The sequence below is a fragment of the Sminthopsis crassicaudata genome, chromosome 2 (genome assembly GCF_048593235.1).
Source record: "Sminthopsis crassicaudata isolate SCR6 chromosome 2, ASM4859323v1, whole genome shotgun sequence".
Lineage (NCBI taxonomy): Eukaryota > Metazoa > Chordata > Mammalia > Dasyuromorphia > Dasyuridae > Sminthopsis > Sminthopsis crassicaudata.
The window spans coordinates 316,182,881-316,195,650 of NC_133618.1; the positions used below are offsets into that span (position 1 = coordinate 316,182,881).

The 12,770-nt window shown below is 34.4% G+C and overlaps 1 protein-coding gene across 8 annotated transcripts in view; it reads right to left on the minus strand.

Moving 5' to 3' along the window:
• The window catches only part of RBM25 (RNA binding motif protein 25), a 44,442-nt gene that overhangs the window by 9,361 nt on the left and 22,311 nt on the right, over nucleotides 1–12,770 (minus strand). For 3 of the 8 annotated variants that reach the window (XM_074290094.1, XM_074290095.1, XM_074290093.1), the window contains 5 exons: nucleotides 10,733–10,915; nucleotides 8,887–8,970; nucleotides 4,956–5,242; nucleotides 674–890; nucleotides 467–556 (listed from right to left, as the gene is read on the minus strand). In XM_074290094.1, coding sequence (XP_074146195.1) covers nucleotides 467–556; nucleotides 674–890; nucleotides 4,956–5,242; nucleotides 8,887–8,970; nucleotides 10,733–10,915 — 861 coding nt within the window. Of the gene's footprint in view, nucleotides 1–466; nucleotides 557–673; nucleotides 891–4,955; nucleotides 5,243–8,886; nucleotides 8,971–9,213; nucleotides 9,268–10,732; nucleotides 10,952–12,770 lie in introns of all 8 variants that reach the window. The other 5 variants (XM_074290091.1, XM_074290090.1, XM_074290089.1 and 2 more) reach the window with 3 other exon arrangements.

A 12,770-nucleotide genomic window follows, 5' to 3' on the forward strand; every position in this document is an offset into this window, starting at 1 on the left:
ACGGAAACACAAAAGTGGAATTACTATAAGAATATTCTCCAAAGAGGAGAATAAAAAGAAAAAAGTTAAAGAATTTCAGCAAAGAAAGAACACATGGAATACATTAATAATACAAATTAAAACTTTTTTTAAAATTTAAAACATTTTACTTTAAAAGTTCCATGTATCACAAATCCTTTGGGATTATAGATTATCAAGTGAGTTTAAATCCAAGACAGCATCTATATTTTTATGACTGTCTTACACAGCATTAAAAAAGTAAATAGAAAAGAGATATGAACAATTCCAAAGCCAGAAAAGGATACTGTGTCATCTGAAGTTAAAGAATTCTAAGATACCACACAAACTCTTTTGTTGTACCAGAATTTTTTCTCAAACCTGACAATGAATAAAAAATGCCAAATGGGCATATCAATCTTTACTAGACAGAAGCTCCTATTTAATGTTCTTGGGCACGGATGCTTACCATTTCTCGTCGTCTCTCTTCTTCTCTTTCAGCCTCTTTCTCGTATTCTCTAGTTTTCTTCCGTTCTCTTATCTCCCAATTCTTAAGTCGCTAGAGGAAGATGTCAGAAGTATTAAAGAAAAAAAAAAAGGTGACCTTGTCCTTGACTGTGACAGAGTGAACCCCTTGGCAACAGAAAGAAAAAAGTGCCCTGACTCCTCCCATTACCTCTTGATAAGCAGCTTCCTTCTCCCGTAATTTTCTTTCCAGCTTTCGCCGTTCATAAGCATCTTCTTCATCCTCTTCTCGGTCTCTTTTTTTGTCTTTTTCTCTCTCTCGTTCCCTTTCTCTCTCTCGTTCTCGTTCCCGTTCTCTTTCCCGCTCACGCTCCCGTTCTCTTTCTCTTTCTCGCTCCCGTTCTCGTTCACGATCTCTGCTCTTCTCTCTACATAACATGTAACAAAAAATCATTCTCATTTCTTTAAAAACTAGCCTAATAGTAGAATCGTTTAAATTAGGAGAAACAGCTGGTGGAATTCTAATGGAATCTATTTTTACTACTTGACTTCATCAATAATACTGAGGAAGAGCTACATTCCTGGATCATATTCTAATCAATATGAATATGCTATTAGCATTCATCTTGGTATTCCAAGAATTTCACTTGACATTTTTGGTATGGATCTCTGATTCACTGATTCAGGGTAAAGGAAGTCCCTGTGAGAAAAGTGCTTCTAACAATGTAAATTTGCAACAGTTCTGCCAACTTATACTTTTCCCAAGTTGCCTGGGCACTGAGAGGTTAAATGATTTGTCAAAGATCACTTGGAAAGGATCTTAAGACACAAGTCTTCCTTATTCTGAGGTAATAGGTATCACACTATTGCATTATAATTTCACATCAAACATTAAAAGTAGATAAGAGTATAAGAGAACAAAGTAACTTACTCAGTAAAACTGTACATGGAAGATCCCAACCAGTTGGATAATGTATTATAATAGCTCTATTTAAGATAATACGACTCAAAGCTACATGGGGTATTAGAGATCATCTCCTCCAGAAGTGTCAAACTCCCAGCCCTCTGAGTGTGGCCTGAACCAGATTAAAATGTAATTGGGAAATGTAAATAATTTTACATTTACAAAATAATTAGGACTATAACATAACTATAGATATTGTTAATTTGTGGTTTTCTATTTGAGTTTGACACAACTGCTCTACTTCATTTCTATAATTTTACAAATCAACTGGAGGCTTAGAAAATAGAAATAACTTGCCTGAAAGTTCACCAAGCTGGTAAAGAACAGAGAAGAAACCTAAATCAAGATCTTGTCAGAACCTAAAATCCAGACCTCTTTTCACTATTCTCTAATGATACTTATTATATCTCTATTTGGAAGACAGTATAATGATTAGTTTAATGATGGTATTTTCTACATAAACCATAGAGTAGAAGAGTAGAAATGAGCAACTTAAATGGTCAATAAGTCAGATTGTAAAAGTGAAGAAACTTCAGCATACTCCTATTTTAGGAGACAGAATCAGACAATAAAAACAAACCACACCCTCTCCCCATCCCCTTCCTGAAATTTAATAAAACCAATAAACATTCTTTCAGTTTATCTTATTTTTTTTAAACTTCATTGTAGCAATAGGATAGACTTGATAATTATTCTAACCATCAAATGAGGTATGAAATTATCAAAAGTAGATAACTTAATACACTAAAACAACTAAGTTTAATGTAAAAGAACTTCATCAATAATGGCTTATGGGGAGATGGAAGTTCTGGTTAATTCTGAATATAATTAATCAAAATATCTCAATATGTAAACATCTTAGTTTTTTTTTTTTAAACACTATAGAAATCTAAAAAGATCACAACTTTCCCATCTAAGTGAACTACTTATGCCTCAAACAGAAAGCATAGCTAAAAAGTTCTGTAGATCTCCTTAAATCCTAGCTTTCCAAAGATACTAAAAGTAGCATTTTAAAAAGTAATCAGCAACTATATATTATTTCTCATAAATACTTAGTAGCTTAAAGTCACACTATGACAGTCACGAAAAATAAGCTGTAATTTAGATTAATGAAATGGTAGGAAATACTTCTTTCTAATGCCACAAGAAAAAATTGCTACCAATTTTAAATTATAACCGGATTGTTTACCATATTGGAAGCCTGTCAAAAATTAGTTTCTTGTTAGAAAGTACATTCTTATTCCTATGAAGCTGGGTATTAAAAAAAAAAAAAAAAAAAGCTAAATAACCAGATGTCAGGAAGATGCATGGTACCTTTGTTGAGTCTCAAGTGACTCACCTTTGACACTACATGGATCCATCTAAATTAAATTCATATGTTTTTATACAGATATAGGAAAAAGAGCTAATAGATAATCTCTATAGTATAAAAGGAAAGTTGAACAAAGTGGGGATGTAACACACAGAAATCACTTTCATCCCCTATTTCAGAATCACAGGTATTTGCAGACATGGTTTATGCATTTTAAAAGATTTGATTTGTGTACCTTAACTTTTATTTATTCCATAATTGGACTACTTGAAGTGTTGAGCTGTAGTCAACAGAAAAGTAATTGCTATTGACGGTGGGGAAAAAGAAACAAAAGCTCAGCTGTAATTAACCTCTCTTTTCCTATCTATAACACATCCCTGCCTTATAAAAGGTAAATATTTAATAAATGCTTGTTCAATTAAATTAACTTAAACAGGATAGTATTCAGTTCTTTTGTCAAAGGGATTAACTTTCTATCAAGGAAAGGGGATCAAAGAAGTTACTTTCTTAGGATTAACTGTTTATAGAATTCCCTGAAATCAGGTTTAAAAAAATTTTAATATGCTGTTAAAATATGAGAGATAATAATGAAGAGAGCACAGAAGTAAAAATCAAGAAATTTGAATTTGTCCAGGCTTTCACTAATGAGGTATATATGTGGTCACATATCCAAAATTAGATAAGTCAACTTCTCAAGCTTCTTCATCGGTGAAACAAAGAATTCTCATAGATTACTGTTAAGATCCATTTTAGCTTTTAAAATTTATGATTACAAGATAACAAATTTAATACCTCAGGAACTAATACTTACCTACCTATTTTTATACCAGCACACACTAAGCCAGTATTCTTTGCCTCCATTCCTACCTAACCTTAATCAATGAATGGGTGCAGCCTCAATCAAACTGAGACCTGTTGAAGACTTTAGCTTAAAAAAACCAAGGCCTCCCATTTCATTCAAGGTCATTTACAGTCATCTTGATCTATATCTTGCCACTGGACCTAGATGGCTCTGGAGGAAAAAGTGAAATAGATGACTCTGTACAGCAATCCCTCACTAAACCACTTCACTTGCATGTCATCACCTGCCAGATATCATAGTCCTCTTTGAGAACGAAGGACAAACAACAGTAGCTAAGCAGTAACAAGTGCCCTAAATGGAATAAGATAGTTAGCTGTCTTTGTTCTAATCACCTCTTATGAAAAATTTTGTGTTAAAATGTAGTACCTGAGATGAAAGCTTATTCTCTAGTTTGTGACCATCAAAGCACTAGGAATATGGTAGAAAAAAAGGTGAGGCAAAAATTCTATCAAATGGTTATTATATGTTTGTGTGTACCTATATACATATGAACATACAGATGCACATATATAATATGGAGGTACTTCATTACTAAGGCATGACAAGCTGATCAGCATTGTGACAGCTGCCCTGAGCCTTTTGCAGAGCTAGAAGCGATGGTGCATGACTACTAAATCCACCTTATAACCAACTATATACATGTGATATATTAAAAATACAGTCAGACTAAAGATGAGTTTATAGTTATATAATAGTACATCTTGCTGCTGCAAAACCAAGAACACTGTACAGAGTAAGAACTAGATTGTGTGATGATCAACTGGAACACACTTGTTTCTGTTAAAAAATGGGGGGATTCAAGGCAATTCCAATAGCCTTGGGATGGAAAATGCCTATTATATCCAGAAAGAAAATTATGGAGACTGAATAGATGGAAGCATAGTATTTTCACCTCTTTTCTTGCTGTTAATTTTTTTTCTCATGGTTTTCTTCCTTCTGGTCTGATTTTTCTTACACAACACAACAAACATGGAAATATGTTTAAAAGAATTGCACATATTTAATCTGTTATCAGATTGCTTGCTGTCTTGGGGAGAGGAAAGGAATGAGAGATGTAAGGAAGAGAAAGACAAAAATTTGGAACACAAAGTTTTATAAAAACAAATGTTGAAAGCTATCTTTTCATGTATTTGGAAAAACAAAATACTATTGAAAAAAAATTTTTTAAGACTCTTCTCTTGCTGTGAACTTAACTACCCCTCTTAGGAGATCAAATCTATGACTTAGAAATTATTAACCCAAGCTCTAAATAAACAAGAGAAAAGAAATTAAAACAAAAATGATGAACCCAATGTGCCTTTCATTCATGGCATCAGGAAAACACCCACCAGTGCTGAGGAATCCTTTGCACTTACCGTGATCGACTCCGATCTTTATTGCGGTCTGAGCTTCTTTCCCGGTCTCGGTCTCGGTCTCTCTCTCTATCCCGGTCTCGGTCTCTCTCTTTTGTCCGGTCTCGGTCCCTATCCCGCTCTCGTTCCCGCTCCCGTTCCTTCTCCTTTTCTCGTTCACGTTCTCTTTCCCTTTCTCGTTCCCGTTCTCGCCTTTCTCGTTCCCTTTCACGTTCCCTCTCTCTTTCTCTCCGTTCTTTTTCAATTTCCTGTCTCTCTTTTTCCTTTTTGCCTTTCTCTTCTTCCAGTTTCTAAAAATCAATAAGAGAACTTTCAGAATTAATTCTTCAGCTGCAGTTAAAAGATTTTTCCCGGCGCAACGCCCAATATGGGAATGGATGCACCAAAACCAATGGTGCTTTAACATTAGATATTTAACATGTTAACTTTATATCTTATAAATGATAAATCAAAGTGCAGCAATCACAAGACTAGAATTCGTGCAAAAGCATAGACTCTAAAATAGACCAGCAATCTCCAACCTTGGATGCTGGGAGATTGTATGCGTGTGGCCGGCCTTTCAGTAAGTATGTAATGGCTACACTGCAAACAAAAAGCATGGTGGTTCAAAGCTTGAGACAAAAGTCTCCAGAAATACAATGAATTACACAGCACTTGACTACAACTGTATTTTGTGCAAATAACTATAAAGCAGTTTGAAAACTGGAAAATAGGAATTGTAACCCCAAAGAACTCCCGACCCCCCCAAAAAATGAATAATGTGGAGGCTTTGGAAAAGAATGGAAATAAATCGTGAATATCAGCACAAATCAACCAGAATACTTTACTGTACTCTGGTCTTCCCACCCACCAGAAAGCTATCTAACTACATCCAGGCAAGAGCTGTATACTATTATCTACTTTATTCCCACCTACAAGATGGACAGCCCACCAAGTATCAAAAAGGTTGGAAATCACTTATTTCAAACAGAGGCTAAAAAAAGGTTATTTGCTACAGTTTTATTGAAATGTCTATAAACTGTATTTTCCATTTAATAAAATAAAAAGCAAAGCAACATATCTATGCCCAGAATTCCTATAAGACAATAAAAATACATCAAGATAATGACAAATCCATCCTTGGAAGCAATTGTTGTGTGTTAACTTACAGATTCTGTGCTAGGACATGGACCGCCAACACTGGATTAACCTTGCCTATAAGCTATGTTTCTGGGAGGAAGAGCAAGTACATGGTTCACAAATAAACCAAATAACAAAGACAAAGTTTGTCAACCTGACAGATTGCCAGTGCACCACACGGTTTTTACATATACTCAGCAGAAAAAAACCCCAAACAGGAAAAACAAAAACAAAAACAAAAACAAACAAAAAAAAAAAACCCAAAAAATCAAAACAAAACAAACAACAACAAAAAAAAAAACAAAACAAAACAAAACAAAACAAAAAAAACAAACAAACAAACAAACAAAAAAACAACAACAACAACAAAAAAAAAAATAACCACGTTTATCCCTTTGGCTCCATGTTTAGTGCCACTGCAATGAAATGAAAACTTCAACAACAAATGTGCATTTTTCTTTTCTTCATCATGTAAAGCATTTAAAAACTTTAAAAAGCAATCTTACCTGCTAGACACTCTTCCCTCTTGTCCATGGATCAGAGAACTGACAGAGAATTATGAAATAAAGCTAATTCACAAGGGATCAATCTATCCAGCTACTGTGCTAGCCTGTATTTAATGTGAAATACAGGCAAACTCAGCACCGAATACATTGAGATTACAAAAGGAAGAGAATAAAAATGGCAGAAAGCTGACAGAGACGAACAAAACTGAAATCCTATTTAAAGGGGCAAAGAAATTCATCCTTTAAAAGTTCCTAATATCATCTTAATTTAAAAGATGGGGCTAGGCTACATGAAAACTTTGAAAGTAAACTTACCTCAATTTCATATACTTATATATAAAGAAATGTGTTTAAATACTGAGAGGAGGAATACTTACAGATTATTTTAGCTGTTCCAATAGTAATTTCTTTGGTAGCATTCCTGGATTTTTCTCCTCAAAGCACACTTTATTCAGTGTACTAATTCTTTCTTTAGTGTATCTTTTGGCTTATGTAAATTAGGCTTAGTTTTTTAAGGACTCATTTCAAAAGTTTTCTTCTTGCAAAGCCAATGGAAGAACAGATAAATCTAATTTACAAAAGGTATTTATCTAATGTATTTCTATAAGATAAAAGGTCTAAAGAAAAATGAAATGGGGCTAGGAACAGAAACACAGATGTAGGAAAGGAACAGAAAAGGAGAGGTAAAAGAATCATCAATCTTACCTTGTGTTCTCTTCAGACTCGTCCGTGCTGTAAATGGACGCCCCCTGCCACGCTGATTACCCTGACAGTCTGTGCTTATTTAATAAACTCATACCAAAACATGCAAAGGTTCACTGTGCTCATTACTTTGTCACTGATGTTCCAAAAGACCCCTTTAACCATACCACCCAAATAAAGGAACAACTATTTAATCTTTTTGGAAGTCCAAAATAGTCCCCAATGAAATATGTCTAAGGCAGTAATGTGCCTGACAGCTTCTCAAACTCTGAAGCATATATATTTTAGATTGATTTTTTAACCACATGATTTTATCATTAATATGCTACTGACATGACAGGGCTTACTGAATAAATTAATGATGACAAAAAAGGGGAGGGGAAGGGAAGAGGGAAACCACACACACACTTCTAATAACATTTTCACTCTTACTTGGTCCCCAAACTTGAATGCTGAACTTTGCCAAAAAAGACTCTTATTTCCCCACTTTTTCATTCCCAAAATTAATTTTGGGAGAAAAAAAATTATATGTTTCTAGTCATATTCGTAATTACTGAATGAAGTAATGCAAAAGTGAGGTAGGGCTAGACACAACAGATGACTTGGATTTATGGGGTTAAACCATTTCACCAAATTCTAACTTTGAATTTTGAAGGAAAAAAAAACCCCACAACATGACTATGCCAAGAAAAAAACACTTATTAACATTTTACTGGTGAGTTACTGGCTACTCAGTCCTAGGGGAAAAGCTAGTACCATCTTACCACTTAAACATTAAAATACATTTCATGCAGAATTTGCTTTTCATGGTCCATAAGCATCACCTTCAAAACCAGAAAACATTCACAGATGCGCTAACATTGAGAAGCTTTTGTAGGCAAGGCTTATAAAAGGGATTTACTATACACAAATATTCATTTCCAAGCCAGTTACCCCTTTGCATATTTTTCTGAGGGGGCATCCATAAATATAATAAAAAACAGAAGCTCATACTTACATCCTATTCCTTGTTACTTTCCAAGCTGAGAGTTTCATCTTGCATTAGTCACCATATGATCTCTATCATAATGGTGGGGGTCAATGAATAGATTAGCTTTATGGGAATTTACAGTTCTTCCATGCATCTAAATTTTGGTAAGTCTGGTAACCACTGACCTATTTTTAAAATTTTCCCCCTCTCAAATTAAATCTACGTAAATAATAACCCTTAAATTTAGCTCTAAATCAAACTGTTTTCTTCTGATTAAACTACACAATTGCCCACAGAAATACACTATAGTGGATGTTATCCTGCTGCCCCCTTGAATTGTTATAAATCCTGAACCTGATGTTTAGGTTGAAATTTATGGAAAACAAATATTCTTTATTCATATTAAAATGAAATGACTGCAGAGCAATCATTAAATAACTGAAAGAACTAAACAAAATGTACAGGACCACTTTAATGTGGTACTGCTGTGATTCTTGTTTTCTAACTATGTACTAGACCTAATATAAATAGCATTTTTAATGAATTCTATGTAATGTTGATTTTAAGTGGTCTTTTTTTTCTTTTTGGATTCTGCAAAAAGTCTAGTTTGTATCAATTGCAAAAACAAGAATACTACCTTGTGTGTGTCTCTGAATTTACTGATCTCTCGTGATATCAGGTCTCTTTTGTCTTCTTCCATTTCTATAGCGTTTATGTCTTCCTAAAAGACAAGGGGGACAGGAGGGAAAAAATGAAGGTCAATCAACATCAATACAAAAAGACAAGAGAAAAGTCGAAGGTTAGAGGTTTTGTACCAGTCTTGTAAGAGAAAAAAAAAAGCCCTTCTGCAGTATCAAACCTGACAATCTGATGTTAATGAGTGAAAAATCAGATGGACAAGAGTCACAAATCTGGCAACTAGCAGTAAATATAGTCATTGTCAAAGCCTACAATGTAAACGAACCTTGGTGATGAGTGGATAAGGGATCAGTGGGGCCACTGGAAATCTGCGGAAAATCTGCGGAAAAATCCACGAAGATTTTTTTTTTTAAAAATAGAGTTCACACTACTCTGAAAAACAATGTTCTGTATGTTTGTACTGTAAGCAATACTGTATTGCTGTGATATCATTTCCTTGTCAAAGTTATTTGATACTAAAAAATAAGACTTCACTCACTCTCCACACCTCCCCCTCCCACAATCCCACCCCCCTCATTCAATGGAACAGGGAGGGACTCAGTGACTAACAATTAAGCAGAACTTTTTCTCCTGATCCCCCTCCAGGAAACAGTGGTCCTGACATAAGCAAAGTTCTCCCATAATTCTTTCCATATGGCAGGTTTTCTTTCTTTCCCTCCCAACCCAAGCAAACTGCGGAAGCTTTTGAGTATTTTTCTCCCTCCCCATTAAGGGAAGACGTGCTAAGGGAGTCAACCCAACAGTCCCGCTTCCACTGGGTCTTTGAGAGAACCCAGGGACCAGCACACTAGGGCCTAGTAGCTCTCCATTATATCTGCCCTGTTTAAGGCTGGATCGGAAAGAACTGACCAAGGAAAATGAAGGCATTTAGCCACATAGAAAACTGTTCAAGATCATCTGCAAGGAACTGAAATCCAAAGAATAACATAAACCTTAAGTGTGACTTGGTAAATAATCACATTATAAAGGTTTTACAATGCTTCTAAAATGGCATAAAATACTATTCATGCATATAAAGTATTTCCCATAAAAGTAGATAGTTATTTTCATTCAACGTTTCTCAACAGTATGCCCAAAGAAAAGGGTAGGAAAAGACCTGAATATTTCCTTTTCAACCTGGATTTCCTATTCCTCAGACTAACTTAAGTAGAGAACAAAGTAGGGATGTGACACTCAAGACCCTGGGGAGGAGTGTTTCATCTTGCGCTGCTCTTTCAAATTCCTCCAGCTAGATAGATGTTCAACAGCATTATTGTCCATGGAGGGGAATGAGGCAAGGTTTCTAAAGGAAAGGCAGCTGAAAATTAAAGGTGAGTGAAGATCCTCAGTGAATGAGACCTGGTTTCCCGCTTGGAGCAGAGAAAAAAACAACCATGAAAAGGGGATAAGGCAAAGTGAGGTAATCTCCATTCTAAGATCTTTAGGGCCAGCCCCCATAACAGAAAAACTTACTTTGCACATTATCAGTTATTGGTTTACCCTTCATGACACAATTTTTTAAAAAACAGAACTAGAAGGGTGACCCCATACATAGGCATAAGCCTCCATGCTGGTGTATTTCTATGACAAAAATATGAAATTTGTGGTCACAAAAATTAGGAAGCCAACTTCCTATGGTATTATCGAAATAAAGCAATAAAAGCTTACTAAATTCTGATATAAACACTAGTCAGTTTCTTTTCCCATCAGAAGTTTGAAATTAGAGCAACTGTATAAGATAACAGAGATCATAAAAAGTAAATTGAAGAAATAAATCTGTTTTGTCCGAAATCAATAACACATACGTCCTCCTTCTTTTCCTTTTTCTTCTTCCTGGGGTGAGAGTCAGATTCCTGGGAGGGGGCATTGAGCTCGCTGGAGTATTCCCGTATTAACACTTCAATGGCCCCTTTAATGATCTGATCTCTTCTTTTTGTTTCTTCATCTAAGGCTTCATCGTCATCATTTGTAGTCTCTGGCCTGGCATTCTTGGGAAACAAGGCAAATTCAGAAAAATCACCAACCTAGAAAGTGAAATTTATTTTGAAGCAAGAGTTGGTAAAACCCAGTGTTTTCTCCAAAACACTTGTCTGGGAGTCCTTGTATGCAGCACTATTTTTGTTATCAACTTAGCAAAACTAGGCTATGACTTAATATGGCTTAATGTTTAGAATTTTTTCATCTTGTCATTTTCTTCCCACTCCTTTTCCCTTTTAATACTTAAGAATGCTAGGTCCTAGCCTACCACAAAAAAAAAAAAAAAAAAATCAAATCTCAAGATGATCAATTCACAAAGCTTGTGTGTGTGTGTGTGTGTGTGTGTGTGTGTATATATATATAAAAGAAAGAAAGAAAAATAAAGAAAGAAAATTTCTACAACACAGATCCCCATGTTTTCTTTCTTAAAAGTTAGGTAAACTATAAAGCTTTTTTTTTTTTAAACCAAAATCTCCATATTTCTGAAAAGATATTGTTTAAAGCTCACTTTTAAAATCTACCTATTCTATTGTTTCTCCAATAAAAATCAATATTTCCCAGAGTTATTTCAAGATTGTTCTTCAAGATAGGCCTAGTTATTTAACACTTCCTTTTATTAAAAACAAACAAACAACAACAACAAAAAAAACTTGTCCCTAAAACTTCCCTAATCTTTGCACTTGAATTACATTTGTTTCAATTTTTAACCTACTGTTAAGGACAATCTGATTTGTGTTGTACAAAAATTAATGCTTATTCAATTAGTTATGTTTTCAAAATATTAACAATTTGGAGAATGCTCTCAGTATTAAATTTTCCATTTGTCACAGAATCCTCAAAACTTGGTGAGGAAGAAGTGATAAGTGGGATAAACATAAAACAAATTATGTCTACTGTACTGTTGTTTTTTAAAAGTATCAAGTAGAAATCAATTTATCTGCATTACACTGGTGGTTTACAGTAACCAAAAGCCATGATGGTGTTCCTGAATAAACACTTTGATCATAGTGTCTCATGCTCAACAACTCATATCCTCATGTAGTTTGATAAGATAAATTTGCTTTAAAAGGGAAAAAAAAAAAAAAAAAAAAGGCAGGAACCATGTAGTTCTACCTTCAGCATTCAAAAGGCTGTAACTAGCTGAGGGTCTAAATCTACAACTAAAAATCAATAATGATTATTAATTAGACTAGTATTTGCTGAGCATCCATGTAAAGTGTTGTGATAAACACAAAGATACAAACCACATATTTTCTAATAACTTGAACAGGGGGAGAATGTCCCTTACTAATTTTTAGCCATTATATGTATGCTAATAGACATGGCTCCAATGAAAGGTAATTAGCTTTGCTCAAATATATCTAAAAATAAATGATTTCCTTAAGATTTGTGGTTTTATATATAGTATACACTGATGTTTTGAAAATTAGACTCAGTCAAATACTTTCATGGCCAAACAACATTTTTGCCTTAGTTAAGTCATACAAGGAACTCATTTCCACATGCCATGGACTGAGAGAGAAAAGCTAGTAGTAGATATAGAACAACAGACAAATCTGTGGAGAAATCCTGAGCCCACTTGCTCCATGCAGAACATTCTTATTTTCTTAGCTGATTAATGGAAAAATGGTAGTAATATACAAAGTATATTACTCCTAACAGGCAAGTTATATACAAAGATTAGTGAGCTAAAGCATTATTTACAGGTTGACTAATTTTGGTGAGCAAAAAATACATATTTATAAGGCTGGGTAAAAGATTGTAGCCAAGATGGTAAAACACACAACAGCATCACATCTATTATCAAAAATGAAGTAAAATGAAAGAACTAAATGTTTAAATTTTGGACCGGTGGAAAAATATTTC